The sequence below is a fragment of the Delphinapterus leucas genome, unplaced genomic scaffold, assembly GCF_059928025.1.
Source record: "Delphinapterus leucas isolate spDelLeu-1000000601 "Yukka" unplaced genomic scaffold, BTC_Dleu_Yukka2 spDelLeu_asBTCV2_sq25, whole genome shotgun sequence".
Taxonomy (NCBI): domain Eukaryota; kingdom Metazoa; phylum Chordata; class Mammalia; order Artiodactyla; family Monodontidae; genus Delphinapterus; species Delphinapterus leucas.
The window spans coordinates 10,225,445-10,242,287 of NW_028322234.1; the positions used below are offsets into that span (position 1 = coordinate 10,225,445).

At 53.3% G+C, this 16,843-nt stretch overlaps 1 protein-coding gene across 5 annotated transcripts; it reads left to right on the forward strand.

The window, feature by feature from the left end:
• The first annotated feature begins 3,231 nt into the window (after nucleotides 1–3,231).
• YJU2B (YJU2 splicing factor homolog B) lies at nucleotides 3,232–16,776 on the forward strand. Of its 5 annotated transcripts, XM_022558470.2 has the most exons (13): nucleotides 3,265–3,292; nucleotides 4,022–4,062; nucleotides 5,628–5,707; nucleotides 5,862–5,948; nucleotides 6,039–6,263; nucleotides 7,660–7,713; nucleotides 9,159–9,241; nucleotides 10,969–11,024; nucleotides 12,705–12,765; nucleotides 13,246–13,388; nucleotides 13,484–13,656; nucleotides 15,829–15,967; nucleotides 16,077–16,776. In XM_022558470.2, exons 5-13 carry the CDS (start codon nucleotides 6,261–6,263, stop codon nucleotides 16,556–16,558), a joined length of 1,194 nt encoding a protein of 397 aa, XP_022414178.1. In that variant the 5' UTR covers nucleotides 3,265–3,292; nucleotides 4,022–4,062; nucleotides 5,628–5,707; nucleotides 5,862–5,948; nucleotides 6,039–6,260; the 3' UTR covers nucleotides 16,559–16,776. The 5 variants fall into 5 exon arrangements, with proteins under 5 accessions (XP_022414177.1, XP_022414178.1, XP_089761525.1 ...); XM_022558469.2 differs by lacking the exon at nucleotides 5,628–5,707 and having other exon boundaries at nucleotides 3,232–3,292; XM_089905399.1 differs by lacking the exon at nucleotides 3,265–3,292 and having other exon boundaries at nucleotides 3,367–4,062.
• Nucleotides 16,777–16,843: the final 67 nt, after the last annotated feature.

A 16,843-nucleotide genomic window follows, 5' to 3' on the forward strand; every position in this document is an offset into this window, starting at 1 on the left:
ACCAGCCTCAGTGCTCACTTGTAAAAGATGATTAATTTGGTTTGGACTTCATTTTTATCATTCTATAGCTATTTCATACTTTGCAGTTCTATCTATAGAATGAATTGCTTGAGGTCCCCTAGTCTTGGTGTCAGTTTTCACAAAAAATGAGCTGAATGATCTGGAGTTTGTAAATTCCACATACCAACACTGCATCTTAGACACAGACATTGTTAAAGTTCTTTTGCTTGCAAGAAAGAGAAACTTGTTCAGATTAGCTTAGTCAAAGAGGAGAGTTTATTTTAGGGATACAGGGATATATCAAGCCACTTAAGAACTGAAAGGTCTCCAGGGATAAGGAAAGTTTTTCTATTTCTTTCTCTGCCTCTCTATTCCTTTCTCTCTCTCTCTCTTTCCCACCACATGGTTTTCATCTCTGCTTTTCTCTGCACATGGCTAAAGATGGCTTCCCACTAAGTCCCAAAGTTCTATGTCCTCAGATTAAGCCACAAGCAGATTCCTGTGCATGTCTGGGTCCCAGTTGTAAATTGCCAGGAGAAAACCCCATTGGCCCAGCTTGGGTTAAATCTATACCCCTGATCCAATCAGCTGTGGCCAAGGATGGGCCATAAATAGAAATGCTGCAGCGCCCTCTGGAGGTTGGATGTTCTCACACAAAGGTAGGGGTGGGGGCTGGACAGGCTCCCCAAATAGTTTTGGTCACAGTCACAGATTAAATATAAAATGTCTAACCTATTGGGCCTGCTTTCTGAGCTGGTTGGTGATTGGGGCATGAAGACAGAGGTAGGCTTGAACCACAGACTCTTAGAGGTGGGAGGGAGCTGGAGGGCTGGCATGTGGAAGAGGGGTTGGTCCTCTGTGTCCCCAAAGTTAGGAATAGGGCCACATAGTGGGTGCCAATAGCAGGGAAGTGGGTTTCAGTTTTATGTAAAGAACTTCCTGGTGCTTAGAGGTCGCCTCCTGCTCGGTCATTCTGCTCTTGACCCCCAAAGACACACCATGATCTTGGAACGCCCTTCCCGGCCCACTGGCTTCTCTCTTCCTCTTCAAACTGTTTTACAGATGCATTGGTAGGCATTTACTGCATTTGTTCCTATGGGCAGGGCTGAGATATCCCACTTTACAGGTAAGCAGACAGAGGTGATGTGACTTGGTCAGGGTCCCCCAGAGCTAAAATCCAGGTCTCTTCCTGTCACCCTGCCCGGCCTGGCTAATTGTCTTCCTCTCCCTGAGCCAGTTCCCTTGGTCCCACTGGAACTGCCTTGCGCTTGGCATCTTTATAGACAGTCTCTTCGTATCCCAGGCTGATGTTTGTTTCCATCACCTGAGCTGTGTGTAAGTAATAAGAGTGAGGCTCGGGACTTCCCTGGTGGTGCAGTGGTTAAGAATCTGCCTGCCAATGCAGGGGACACGGGTTCAAGCCCTGGTCCGGGAAGATCCCATATTCCGCGGAGCAACTAAGCTCACGAGCCACGACTACTGAGCCCACGCACCACAACTACTGAAGCCCGTGCTCCTAGAGCCTGTGCTCTGCAACAAGAGAAGCCACTGCCCTGAGAAGCCCGTGCACCTCAAAGAAGAGTAGCCTCCACTCGCTGCAATTAGAGAAAGCCCATGCACAGCCACAGAGACCCAACACAGTCAAAAATAAATTAAAAATAAACAAATAAAGGATTTTTTTTAAAAAAGAGTGAGGTTCTACACGTCGCTTGAAAGCCAAGGGCTCTCACACTTCTCACCAAAATATTACTCACAAGGGAGTATTTTGTGGCTTTTCAGTCACTAGCTCTTCTTTCAGGTGCAAGACAAGGACTCAGCCAAAATTCAGAGGTAGCAAGCAAGATTACTGGGGTTTGAATGCAGCTCCATCTTGTTCCTCAGGATCTGTGAGCATTCCTCTGCCCTGCCCCCCCCCTTCCTCTGCCTGGCTTCTCTTTATCCAGCTCCGGTGTCACCCATCACAGAGGTCTTGCTCACCCTCACTTCTGCCCGCTCCCAAACACCCCACACTCGTTAAAGATTCCTCCTGGTTCCCACAGCCCTTATGTTTAATGCATACAACCCAAAGCAGTATAGCTCAGAGGTTAAAGGAACAAGGTTTAGTGTCAGCAGATGTAAGACAAATCCTCCACCTTTCACTAGCTGTGTGACTTTGGGCCAGTTGCTTAATCTCTCTGGGCCTGTCTCCTCATTTGTAAAATGAAAATGATAGAGTATCCATCTCCTGGAATCAGCATTCCCTGAGGTGATTCATGTGAATAGTGAGCACTGGTGAATGATGTCTGGTGCGTAGTGAGCACTCCATATGCAGCACTATGATTACACGAGATCTGACTTATGAGAGCTTTAGAACAGGGCCTGGCACCAAATAGTATAGTAATAGTAGCAATCATAGCAGTACCAGTGTCATCATTTTTCACGCTGTCTTCGATAAATTTCCAGTTGACATGCCAGCCTCATCAGTGAGAAAAGGGTGTGTCCTTTGCTCCATAATCCCCATGGCCTGACATATAGCAGGCACCTAGTAAACAGCTGTTGAGCGAACAAATGAACAAACAGATTTTGCTAAACTCTACAAGGCACAAAAGTACATTCAAAAACCATTGCCCTGTGCAGAAGGCAAAATCAAGCTGACCTGAAGGTTCTAAGACAAGGGCTGACCCACTTCTGTAAACGGCCAGACAGTACATTTTCAGGTTCCATGGGCCATAGGCGCTCTGTGACAACCATTCAATTCTGCCACTGTAGTGGGAAAGCAGCTACAGACAGGTAAATGAGTGGGCGCAGATGGATTCCAATAAAATTTTATACACGGACACTAAAATTTGAACTTCATTTGATTTTCACAAGTCATAAAATGTTATTCTTTTGATTCCCCCTCCAACCATTTAAAAATTTAAAAACATTTGTTAACTCGCTAGCCATTCAAACGCAAGGGGCTGGTTTGATTTGGCCCAGGAGCTGGTGTTCGCTCCACCGCTTCGGCTGGCGAAATCCCGCTCTCTGGAGAGCATCATCAGAAAGACGGTCCTCGGATTGGGTCAGGCGAAGTGGGCGGGGCCGAGGGTGGGGCATTGTGTAGTGCGCGCAGTTGGGAAGGGCAGGCCCGGATTGGTCCACTCCGGCGGCTGTGAGCGAGCGGCGTGTTCGACATTCAGCCAGTCAGCGCTGCGCTGCCGCCTCGCCCCGCCTCGCGCAGGCGTCCCTGTCACGCGGGGAGTGCGCCACGCCCCCTTACGCGCCCAGCAGGGACTTCCGGGACGGGCGCGGAGTGACGTCAGGAGGAGGGCAGGTAAGTGCCGGCGGGCAGAGGGGCGGCTAGGCCAGGTACGCCTGGGGGTCCGTCCACTGCTTCACCCGGCCTCGGAGCCGCCCTATGGGGTCGAACGCGCCGGGGGCCGCGGGGCTCTGGGAACGTGGGCCCGATGCTCGGAGCTGCCCGCCCCCCAGCCGCGACCCCCGACACAAAACCCCGGGCCCTAGCTGCGACCCCAGACCTGACCCTAGCCCATATTATACCTCTTAAGGTTTTCCTCATCTGGAAAATGGGACAGTAAGCCCGTATTTCTTTGGGTCTTGGTGAGGATTTTTTTAAATGACGCTTGTAAAACGGTTTGGCATGAGAAATAATCAGAACTACAAACGTTTAACTCAGCATCAGGCGCTCTTCCAGATATTTTAACTCACTGAGTCTTGACAGCAACCTCATCAGGTTGATACTTGTATAAACCCCATATTACAAATAAGATAACAGGCTCAGAGAGAGAAGCAGTTTGCCCAAAGTCAAGCCGCTAGCAAGCAAAGCAGAGTCGGGATCCAAGCCCAAGCATTATGCCCTGAGCCAGTGGGGTTTATCATTATTCTTGACACCAAGGACCAGAGATTTCTATACATCCACCCTGTAGCCCCACCTGTACCACTCACTGGGGTGATAAAACCACGGTAAGACCCCCAACTCCTGTAAGCGGAGTGCTTACTCTGTGCAAGCATTACCCATGTTTGTATGTTATTTCATTTACAGCAACTCCAGAAAGTCCTCTTGCCGTCATCCACTCTTTACAGGTGAGGAAATATAAGCTCAGGGAGGCTCAGACATTGGCCAAGGTTACCCAGCTAGTGAGGAATGGAGCAGGGATTCCAGCCCAGGGAACTGTGCCCCCAAAGCCTGGGTGGGCACTTAGCTATTTTGTTGGCAAAAGCATTTTTAGTTTGGAAGTGACTTTAAGAAAATCTGGTCCAGGGGCACACTTTACAGGTGGAGGATCCGAGGTGGAGAGGAGTTTGGGGGGATGGTGGAACACTTTATATCTGGGGCTTTGCACCCTGGCTCTGCCTTCCTATCAGCTTCTGACCCCTGGCAAGTTACTTAAGCTCCCACATCCTCATTCGTCAACTGGAGATAATACTAACATAGTATAGAGTAAATGGGGCAATGATGTTGGACTCTGTGCAGCAGGTAGCACACAGTAACTATTAGAGAGCGCGCAGCTAAGTTTGCAGAAACAGAGACTTCCTGACTCGAGCACAAGGAGCCAGCAAACTACACTCACAGGCCAAAACCAGACCACTGCGTGATTTTGTACAGCCCACCAGCAAAGAATGGATTTAACTTCTTAAATTGTTGGGGAAAAATCAAAAGGAGAATAATATTTTGTGACATGTGGCAATCATGTGAAATTGAAATTTCAGGGTCCACAAATAAAGTTTTGTTGGAATGCAGCCATACCCGTTCATTTACATATTGTCTATGGCTGCTTTCTAGCAGTGACAGCAGAGTTGAGCCAAGTTGAGCTGTTGGGACAAATTCTGGCCCTCAATCGAGAAAATCTGCCAATCCCCATTCTGGACTACGCTTTAGTCCCTCATACTGTCTCTCTTTTTTTTTATTTATTTTTTTAATTGAAATACAGTTGATTTAAAATGTTGTGTTAGGGCTTCCCTGGTGGCGCAGTGGTTGAGAGTCCGCCTGCCGATGCAGGGGACACGGGTTCGTGCCCCGATCCGGGAGGATCCCACATGCCGCGGAGCGGCTGGGCCTGTGAGCCATGGCCACTGAGCCTGCGCGTCCAGAGCCTGTGCTCCGCAACGGGAGAGGCCACAGCAGTGAGAGGCCCGCGTACCACAAAAAAAAAAAAAAAAAAACATAAAATGTTGTGTTAATTACTGCTGTTCAGCAAAGTGATTCAGTTAAACATATATATATGTTCTTTTTTTAATATTCTTTTCCATTACGGTTTATCTTAGAATATTGAATATAGTTCTCTGTGCTATACAGTAGGACCTTGTTGTTTATCCATTCTATATGTAATAGTTTGCATCTGCTAACCCCAAATTCCCAGTGTCTCTGTGTCACCCACACTGAGTCTTATGGAACCTCAGTCAGTTATCAGAGGTTGATGAAGTCAGCATTTATCAGGAGCTGTCCTGGGTGCCGGAGACGTAGCACAGTGGCACCTGGCGGAGGAGACAGACTGTAAACAAGTAAACAGACACAAGGTGATGTGGTGGAAGCTCCAGGGAAGAAGTGGCTTTAGATCAGGTGATCAGATGAGGCCTCTGACAGAGGTGATGTTTGAGCTGAGACCTGTGACCAAGAACACTTGTGGGTGTTATCCTGTGTATTGTAGGTGTTTAGCAGCATTCAAGGCAGTTGGCCTGCACCTGCTTAGCTTTCGAAGGCAGCCAGGAAGCCAGTGTGACTGAAACAGTGAGTGAGAGGGAGAGGGGTAAAAGGTGGGCTCGGAGAGGCAGGCAGGGGCCCCATAGGCCATGGGGAGGGGTTTGACTTGATTCTCAAAGCGATGGGAATCACTGGAGGGGTTTAAGCAGGAAAGTGATAGTTCAGATTTATATTTTCACAGATCCTTCTAGCCCTTACAAGGAGAACAGACCGTAAGAGTCAAGGGCAGAGCCAGGAGCCTAGGGAGGAGGTGACTGTACTCGTCCAGGTGAGCGATGATGGGGGCCATGGAGGGATGAGAAGTGTCAGCTGGGAAATATATGTTGGATGGAGAGTGGACAGGACACTCCCTTTCCAGACAGACAAACGCCGCTCCTTGGATGCCTCCTACACCTGCGGAGAGGATCATCTGAGCCGCCACCACCACCACGCACAGCCCACCGCATCGTCACAGAGAAGCCGCGACTGTCTGCCAGGCTGTCCAGGAGGGTGGCACTGGGCAGTGAGTCGGCAAAGCAGTGTCTCGTCGTCTTTTCAGGTTGGCTGAGTGGCGGCTGAGGACCAGTAGGCAGCTTCCAAGATGGTGAGTAGACAGGCTGTGCTCATTGGGTCTCTCTTCTGATCTTTAGGTGAAGGGAAGGGGTCCCCTGAATAGCCCTTTCCCTCCCCTAAAAGTCTCCTTCCCCACCCCTGACCCCAAGCTCTCAGGTATTTTCAAACTCTGGATCATGGTCTTCGGGTGCAGTGGTTTTCAAACTTTGCTGTGTACTAAAATCACCCAGGGAGCTTTTTTTCTTTTTTTTTCCTGTTTTTTTTTTTTCTTAATGACGTGGAATTCACATAACATAAAACTAACATTTTAAAACATATGATTCAGTGGCATTTAGTACATTCACAATATTTTGCAATGACCACCTCTGTCTAGTTCCAAAACATTTCCATCACCCCAAAAGGAAACCCTATACCCAACAGCAGTCACTCCCGTTCCCCCACCCCAGCCCCTGGCAACCACCAGTCTGCTTTCTTCTTCTGTAGATTTGTCCGTTCTGGACATTTCATATCAATGGAATCATGTACCATGTGTCCCTTTGTATCCAGTTTCTTTCACTTAGCATGATTTTTTCGGCCTTTACCCACATTACAGCATATATCAGAGCTTCCTTCCTTTTTATGGCTGAATAATATCCCATTATATGGATGGACCACGTTTTGTTTATCCTTTCATCCACTGATGGACACTTGGGTTGTTTCCACCATTTGGCTATTGTGAATGGACCTGTATGTACAAGGATGTGTATACACACGTGTTTTCCAGGGTTGCTTTGGAAAAGCCCTGTGTCCAGGCACCATGCCCTAGAGCAGGTCCTCTGTCAGGAGAACCTCTGGGCGTGGGTCCCAGGCATCAGTATTTTAGAAACTCCTCGGGTAGTTGTAACATGCAGCCAAGTTTGAGACCCACTGCTTCAGTGGATCGTTAAGTCAGTCAATTCAGCAGGTGGCTGTCAGTATTTAAAAGAGAGATTCACAGCTGGGTGAGCACTCTTTCCTGAAACCTGTGCTTGTGTATTTGGGGTTAAATATGTCTTACCTTAAGTCACGGTCCCAAAATAACTGTGAAAGCCATTGCTCTAGGAGAGTCTAACCCTTGTGGAATTTTCCACAGCGACGACAGTGGGATTTGTTTTGTTTGTTTGTTTTTCTTTGGCTGAGCCGCTCAGCTTGCCGGATCTTAGTTCCCTGACCAGGGATTGAACCCAGGCCACGGCAGTAAAAGCGCTGAGTCCTAACCAGTGGACCGCCGGGGAATTCCCAACAGTGGGGCTTTTTCCCCCAAGTCACCAGTCCTCGATGGGACACGGAGCCCTGGGCCATCCTCCAGGATATCCCTGTCTTCCTTGTCCAGGTCTCGCCCCTCAAGGCTGCACAAGTAGGTCTCCTGTAGGACCCTCTCTGACTCACGTCTCTCTTCTGCTTTCCAGGGTGAAAGGAAAGGCGTAAACAAGTACTACCCTCCGGATTTCAACCCTACAAAGGTAAGGGGCAGGCTTCCTTCTCCGTGTCCATGACAGCATAGCGACCCCGCCGGGTAGGGGCCCCACGCTCTTCATCCCCTCCTGGAGTCAGAACCACAGCTGCAGAAGCCCGGGCGGCCCCCGAGGTCTCCCTGCCTTGCGCTTGTCACCTGAGTCTTGGGGCAGCCTTCCCTCCCAGGTGGTCAGTGTGACCCTGGTCAATGACCCATGTAAACACCAGCATGCCCAGTGTCAGGTGTGGTGTGTTTCCAGTGGAGTCCAGGATGAGGTCCCACACACGGCCTCTGGGTCAGATCCCCTCACCCTCCCAGCTCCAGCTCGTCTGGCCTCCTCATTGTTCCCTCTGCCTGGAACCTCTCCCTCCCTCTGACCCCAAGACTCCTTTCCTTCCTTTAGGTCTCTCCTCACAGAGGGCCTCCCTGACCACCCTCTCATTCTCTATCGCATGACCTAGTGCTTTATTTCTCTCCGTAGCCTTCTTAACTCCTTGATGCATCACCCATTTATTTGCGTATTATCCATCTCCCCCTCTATTTATTTATTTTATTTATTTATTTTTGGCTGCATCGGGTCTCCGTTGCTGCACGTGGGCTTTCTCTAGTTGCAGCGAGCGGGAGGTACTCTTTGTCGCAGCGTGTGGGCCTCTCTTTGCGGTGGCTTCTCTTGTTGCGGAGCATGGACTCTAGGCATGCGGGCCTCAGTAGTTGTGGCTCGCAGGCTCTAGAGCGCAGGCTCAGTAGTTGTGGCGCACGGGCATAGTTGCTCTGCGGCATGTGGAATTTTCCCAGACCAGGGCCTGAACCCGTGTCCCCCGCATTGGCAGGTGGATTCCTAACCACTGCGCCACCAGGGAAGCCCCCCATCTCCCCCTCTAGAACGTCCGCGCCTCGAGGGCAGGGATGTTCATCTGTCTCATTTGCATCTGTGTCCCCACACTGTGGGCGCTCAGTAAGGGGCTAGTAAATGAATCAGCATGTCCCAGCTATGTGGTCCCTGCACATGACTCGGTCTTTCTACACCAGAGTCTCCCCATAGGTCCAAAGGGGAAACAAAACAACGTGACCTCCCAGAAATGTTGAGGGATTAAAGTGAGATGACACACTTAAAGTACCCAGCAGAGGTTTGCTGGTCTTGTCATCTCACCTGATCCCACAACACCTGGAGGTAATTATGATCCTCGTCCGCAGTTGACTCATAGGGCTGTGGAAGGCAAAAGGTGAGGTCACTGCCCAGGGTCACACAGCTCTTTTAGCTCCTAAATGGGAGAGGTAAGATGCAGACTCCTGATTCCAAGCCCACTTGCTTCGCCAAAGCCTAAGTGCCTCCCATTTTGCTGTTAACACCCCCAGCAGGACATAAGAATGAGGCCTCTCTCGGCCTGTGAGAGAGGGCCTGAGCTCCCCCAGCTCAGCAGTGCTATCTGCTCCCTCTTCCTTTCCACACAGCACGGCTCGCTCAACAGATACCATAACAGCCACCCTCTTCGGGAGCGGGCTCGGAAGCTGTCCCAGGGCATCCTCATCATCAGGTAAGGCCCTGGCATCACCTGAGGACCCCTGCCCTTTGTGCCACCTGGTGTCAACCTCAAGGAGCGTTCAGCACCCCCTGATTTTGCCCAGTGCTGCAGGGTCTTAATTCCATAAAGCAGAAAGTTGCTGTATCAGTCAGCCATTGCTGCGTAACAAAACGATAAGCACATGTTAAGCACTCGTGTTGTTCACGAGTCTGCAGCTCAGCTGGATGCCTCTGCTGCCCTTGGCTGGTCTTGGCTGACCTGGGCTGGGCTGTCTCACATGTTTGGGGGTTGCCTGGCTGGGGACTGGCTGGTCCAGCATGGCTTTGGTTGGTATGACTGGGCTGTGTTCCAAGTCTCATCCTCCAGCCGGCTAAGCTGGGCTTGTTCACACAGCAGCAGCCGGGTTCCAAAAGAGAGCCAGCAGAGGCATGCAAGGCTTCTTGAGGCAGAGACCCTGAGCTGGTACCCTGTCACTTCTGTCTCATTGATTCCCCAAAGCAAGTCATGATGCAGGGAGGGGGTGGGCAACACACTCCACCTCTTGACAGGAATGGCTGCAGAGTCATCTTGCAAAGGGCACGGACATGGGGAGGATAAAGAATCACAGCCATTGCTGCAGTCAAGCCAGGACGATGGCTATTCCGGGGTTCTCGTCTTATTTCTGGCCAGCACCCTGCGGGTCAGCCGTGGCGGGAAGCAGAAGCCAGCTTGTGTCGCCCCAGAAGGAGCCCCTCTCTGCCTCCTTCTCTGCCTCATGAACTCTGCCCTCAGCCTCTGGGGTCCGCCCTGGGCCTGAGCAGAGCATCCAGTGACAAAACCATCAGAGGCAGGAACATCTATGGAAAAGTAGTCAAGATGCAAATCTCAGCAGCAGCCCCAAGAGTCACAGAGCTGAAGGTCACCTCCAACTCCCGCCATGCCTCCACACTCCAGATCCAGCCACCCACCCTGCCTTCTGTTTGCCAAGCCCTCATCTCATCTGTACAGTGTCTTAAATTCACCTCATTATTCATTACTTAATGGCTCTGTTTTAAAAGAGAAGTTCCATTACTACTGTTAATGGAAATTTACCAGAATTGCACATTGCAAATAGAACTGGATAAAAGAAACCCAGGGACTTCCCTGGTGGCGCAGTGGTTAAGAATCCACCTGCCAATGCAGGGGACCCGGGTTCAAGCCCTGGTCCAGGAAGATCCCACATGCCGCAGAGCAGCTAAGCCCGTGAGCCACAACTACTGAGCCTGTGCTCTAGAGCCTGTGCTTGGCAACGAGAGGAGCCACCGCAGTGAGAAGCCCGCGCACCACAATGAAGAGCAGCCCCTGTTCGCCGCAACTAGAGAAAGCCCGTCCGCAGCAACGAAGACCCAATGCAGCTAAAAATAAATAAATAAATGTATTAAAAACAAAAAGAATCCAGTGTCACTACAACAACGTAGCTAAACTGGAATCAAACACCAGTGCTCCCTGAAGCCTGCTTCCTCCTCTGCTTGGAAACTTGTGTAGCTGACGTGGTGGGATATGGAAGACAGGGCAGCACCCAGCAGAGACGCTCGCCCAGACTGGGTCAGCTGGCCAGAGAGCCACGTGATGGGCCTGGCCTGGCTGCAGGAATGACCACCGTTCTTTACCCCCCCACTTGCACGCCCTTTGCAATGTGACTGCAACCAGAGTCGCTGACCTGGAGATTCTGGGAGAGCCCACGTGGACGGGGACAAATGAGCTGTTCTCTGTTTGTGTAGATTTGAGATGCCCTATAACATCTGGTGTGACGGCTGCAAGAACCACATCGGCATGGGTGAGCTTCCGCCCGCTCCCCTGCTCCCCACCCTGACCCCCACCATTCAGCCCCACGGCCAGCGAGCCCCTTAACTGCTGGGCGCCGTGAGAGACCATCTCCGCCGGGGTCCCGATCAGGAGTCGAGTAGGGGACAGTGCGCTCAAGTGCCTGGTGGGCTGTGGATGCCTCATGGCAGAGCGGTTAGGAGGCTCTGGGTTCAAATCCCATCTCTGCCACTTCCTAGCTGGTGACCCTTGGCAGGCGACTGAGCCTCTGTGCCTCGATTTACCCATCTGTGAAATTCAGGTGGTATGAGTGCCCGCCTGTGTGGCACATAAAGTGCTTAGTGCAAGGAATTCCCTGGCGGTCCAGTGGTTAGGACTCTGCGCTTTCCACTGCAGGGGGCGTGGGTTCGATCCCTGGTTGGGGAACTAAGATCCCAGAAGCCGCACAGCGCCGCCAAAAATAAATTAAAAATAAAGTGCTTAGTGCACAGCATGTGGCATGTGCGAGGGCTCGCAAACTCAACCTGCTGCTGCCACTACCCCTACTGTTACCGTGAGCATTCAGACCCCTGATCGTGCCCACAGGTGCACAGGTGGACGGACAGACATGGGTCCGCGGCCCTGCTCAGCAGCCCTGAGGCCTGTGGCAGGTGACTCGACCCTCCTGGCTTCTGTTTCCTCCGCTATAGTACAGGGATCCTCAGCCCTTCCCACGGCGCCTGGCCCAGGGCAGCACCTCGCTCTGTAAACAGGAGCCGGCAGCTCTCGGCAGGAGGGTCCAGTGCAAGAAAGAGGGGCCAGGCCACCCCACTGCTGAAGTGGAATGACTCCCCCCAACACGTCCCCCCTGATCAGACCCAGCAAGGGGCATCTGCCCCAAAGGCCTCCAGGCGCTCAGGCGACAAAGAGCAGGGCGCAGCCTGACACCACACTTGGGTCAACCTCAGGGCCGTGAACAGAAGCAGCCCCCCAGAAAAGGAACAGCCGGCCAGGCCACACCACCAACCCCCCCCAAGCTCTGTTTTTCTAGTTTAAGCTTTTTTCACTCAGTAAGCAAGATAAGAGTCAAGAATATACCATCTAATTAGTGAAAAAGGAACAAAAAACCTGGATATTCTCTAGAAAAATAATAAAAGCCAACCTTTTTTTTTTTTTTTTTGGCCGCACCCCACGGTTTGCGGGATTTTAGTACCCCGACCAGGGATTGAACCTGGGCCCCAGCAGTGAAAGCACGGAGTCCTAACCACTGGACCGACAGGGAGGGAATTCCCAAAAGCCAACCCTTCGTGAATGCTTGCCGAGCACCTGGCCCAGTGTTAAGCGATCCGTGTGTATTACCAGCTTCTGCAGTTCTCACACCAGCCCTGTGCGGTAGGCATCATAGCCATCCCTATCCAATCGACGGGGAACCTGAGGCCAGACGGCCAGGGCAGCTGGCCTAAGGTCGCACAGCTGGTGGGGTGGCGCCAGGGTATGAACCCGGGCCCTCTGGCTCCATCCAGCCCACCCTCCTCTGTGGCCTGAGCACCCATTCCGCAGCCTAGACGTGGCTCTTTTGTGCTTGAATTTCAGTGTCCTCCAGAGGTGTCTCCCCTGCAGGGGAGTAAAATACCACCCCCATCTGCTCCCCACCCCAGGAAAAGACGCTGAGGGTGGCCTGAGCCCTAGCCTCATTCTCTCCCTCTCCTCCTAGGTGTTCGTTACAATGCAGAAAAGAAGAAGGTTGGCAATTACTACACGACCCCGATCTACAGGTAGAGGCAGCCTGGTGGGCTGCAGGGTGAGGGGGCTACAAAGGAGTCTGAGTCGGAGGGAAGTTTCTACCCTCTGCCTGATGATTATCCCCTGGGGGTCTCCTGGAAACCATCATGGTCTGTCAGTCAGGGCACATCCTGCCTAGAACCCTTCATGGTTCCCACCTTCTTCAGAGTAAAAGCCTGAGTCCTCCCCGTGGCCCACAAGGCCCCGCAGGCTCTGCTCCATCCCCTCAGGAGGGTCTGTTGAATGAATGAACGAACGAACAAATGAATGGATGGATGAACAAGTGAACAAACTCCAGACAGAAGGTCAGTGCCGGGGTGAAGGAACCATATCTGTCTCACCCACGGCTGTCCCCCGGACATGGAGCCCGGCATGTAGCAGGTGCTCCGTGAACACTAGTGGATGACACGCACGGATGGAAGGAAGCAGGCCACAGTGTCCTGACTCTAGCCCGTCGCCCTCCACCCTGCCAGGTTCCGAATGAAATGCCACCTCTGCGTCAACTACATCGAGATGCAGACAGACCCCGCCAACTGCGACTACGTGATCGTGAGCGGCGCCCAGCGCAAGGAGGAGCGCTGGGACATGGCAGACAACGAGCAGGTGCTGACGACAGGTGAGCGCCAAGGGTGGGCTCCGGGCCCACTGCCAGCCCTGAGCCCAGCCCCGAGCCAGGGCCCTGAAGGCCCAGCCCCGCTCTCGCTCTCGCAGAGCACGAGAAGAAGCAGAAGCTGGAGACAGATGCCATGTTCCGACTGGAGCACGGGGAGGCCGACCGGAGCACGCTCAAGAAGGCCCTCCCCACCCTGAGCCACATCCAGGAGGCCCAGAGCGCCTGGAAGGACGACTTCGCCCTCAACAGCATGCTGCGGAAAAGGTTCCGGGTGAGCAGGGCTCCGGCCCGGGGTCAGGACCACGGGCAGGCGGGGGTGGCCTGGCATCACCAGCAGTGGAGCGGGGAGAACAAAAAGCAGGCTGAGACCCAGGTCCAGCCCACTCCCTACCACGTCCCAGCTATAGGCAGGTCATTTCACCCGCGGTTTCCCCATTCGCCACCACATCCCCACATCACAGCACCCATGGGAGGCATTTAGCCCAGCAGCTATTATTAAGCATGTGGCCCCTTCCCCTGGGGACTCTGGCCCTCACAGCAGACTCTCAAAGGGAAGAAATCCTCAAGCTGGGGCACAAGTGAGTCCCGACACCCCCCCCCCCGTGGCCGGGGCAGGCAGAGGCCCAGGAGGGCCCTGATCAGCTCCTAACATATTTCATGGGCCCGCTCAGCTGTCCTGAAACAAAATCCATAGTTTGACAACCCACCCCCACGTAATTTCCAAAATCAGCCCTAGAGTCAAATCCCTAGAGATAAAAAAGGAAATTACCTATAAAATGTATAATGCCTATCTCAGCATGTAAATGCTTGGGCCAGACACCTGTACCTGCTTGTAGAGCCACTGAGGGCGCAGGTGCAAACGCAGACTCCCGACCCCAGGGGGACAGGGTCGTAGCTGGAGGACACCCTAGGGCGTTGCTGTCAGTGACACAATGGCTACTACGGTTGTGCCAAAAATACTCAGTGGAGCTAAGTCACAGGGAGTGGGGGTCTGGGGTCAGAGGAGTAAAATAGAAATGGGTTTTTTACCCTCGCGGGCATCCGACAGAGCAGTGGAACGTCCTTTGGGAACGTGAGAACTTTTGCCTCTTCCCTCGCTTTGTGGGGCAGCTTACACCCCTGGAGCCTGCGAACAGAGCCCGGGCAGGAGCATCCCGGGCGACCCCACAAGGCACAAGCTCCATATTCATCATCTTGCCACTCCCATTTTTTCACATCACCTTTTCTGATCATCCTGTGGTTGTTATTATTAGGAGTAAAATTGTGGGTTCTCTTACTAATTATTTGTTACTGAAAGTGTATCTCTCTGGCCAGGCCTCTGCCCAGAGCTGGTGTCCCCTGCCTTGTGGGCATCCCCGAATGGGGTCTAAGGACCCTCCAACGTAACATCCCAAGGAACCCCATCAGTCCCTAACCTGCCCTGCCTGCATCCTCCCCTTCTCAGTAATGGAAGCATCTCTGTCCTTCCAGACACTCAGCCCGTAAAGCCCAGAGTCAGCCTTGGTTCCTCTTGTTATAACCACCACTCCCCTCTCCCCATCTGTCAGCAAATTCTGGTAGGCTCTGACCACTTCCACAGCCTCCATCATCTCCTGCCTGGACCAGCACAGTCCCTCCGCCCTGGTCCCCAGGGGCTCATGCCCTGTGTCCCACAGGCTGTTCCCCTCATAGCCACCAGGGGGCGCCAGTGAGCGCCCGAGTGGGATTACATCCCTGCTATGCTCAAAACCCTTCGTGGCTCCCAACGGCCAGAGTCCTCCCCTTGGCCCACCAGGCCCAAATGATATGCCCCTTCCCCTCCTTAACCCCCATCTCCACCTTTCCCTTGCTCATTCTGCTCTAGCCACATTGGCCGCCTCACTAGCAAGCGCACTTCTGCCTCAGGGCCTTTGCACAGGCTGTTCCCCACCTTGGAACACTTTTCCACCAGATACCCACATGGCTCCCTCACTCAGACACCTTTTCTCAAATATGATTTTCTCAGGATACTGTCCCTAACTCTCCCCTCTACCATGCACACCACATTTAAAGTTGAGCCCACTGCCTATTTCCTACCCTCTTCCCAGCATTCTTTCTCTCCTCACCACTTTGTCTTGCTCACCCACTAGAATGTCAGCTCCACCAGGGCAAAAGATTTTGTCTGCTCACTGCTGTGTCCCTAGTGTCTAGAACAAGGCCTGGCACCAGAAAGACATTCTGTAAATATCTGTGGAAAGAATGAATGAGTGAAGAACCCAGTGGTACACATACTAATGATCGTGTCTCCTGCTGTTGAACAAATTCTATGTCCCGAGCACTGTGTGAGGCCTCTTCCTCGCATAAGCTTGAAGAGAAGGAAACTGAGACCCTGAACACTGGAGGGATTCTCCCCTCCAGCTCAGAGGGCAAAGAGGCACAGCTTTGACACCCACCATCCCTCCCCAACCCCTTCTCCCCAACACAGGAAAAGAAAAAAGCCATGCAGGAGGAGGAAGAGAGGGACCAGGCCCTGCAGGCCAAGGCAAGCCTGGACATCCCGCTGGTGCCGGAGACGGAGGATGACCGCAGGCTGGCCGCCCTGCTCAAGTTCCACACCCTAGATTGTGCGTGGGGGCCAGGGGGCGAGGGGGTCGGGGTGGGGGGAGATGGGGGGCTGCTCGGGCAGAGGGCGGCTCTGGACCTCCTCCTCCCCGCTCCCTCTCCCACCGCCAGCGTATGAGGACAAGCAGAGACTCAAGCGGACAGAGATCATCCGCCGCTCCTGGTTCCCCTGCGGCCCGGGGCCTGGCGCCAGCAGCAGCAGAGCCAGCAGTGTCCTGAAGAAGCTGCCCCAGAGCCGCAGACCCGCTCCCGCTGGCTCCCCCATCACCGTGGGGCACCTGGGCATCGTGCGGCGGCGGTCCCGGGAGGTCCCAGAGAGCCCTCAGCACACAGCTGAGACCCCCAAGTCTGGGGAGCCACGGGTGCCAGAGGGGACCGCCCAGGACAGGCCCACATCCCCCAGAGACCGTCCTCAGGAGACAGCCAAGACGTGCAAGAACAGTAGGCCACCGGGGCAGGAGGAGAGCTGTCAGGACAGGCCCCAGCCCCTGCCAGGCTCCTCCCAGGAGGCAGCCAATCCCCAGGACACACCCCAGCCCTGCAGCCTCAGCTCCTCCCTCGTGGCTGACTACTCCGGTTCGGAGAGTGAGTGATTCTGGGGGCCAGATTCACTCAGGAGGCCAAGACCCACCGAGGAGGCCCCTCACAGGCTGCAGCCCCTTAACCCACCAGCCCTTGGAGAGCTCAGTGACCACCCTCCCCAGACCTCACCTCCTCACAGTAATGGAGTTGTTATTTATTTGGTCCTGGAGAGGGTGTCTGTGCCTTGTGGGACCCCCGACCTCCCAGCATTAAAACCCTGCTTCTTTGCCTCTGCCTCAGGTTACTAGATGGGCCCAGGAGCCATGCCTGCACCCCTCCCCCCGCAACCCAGCTAA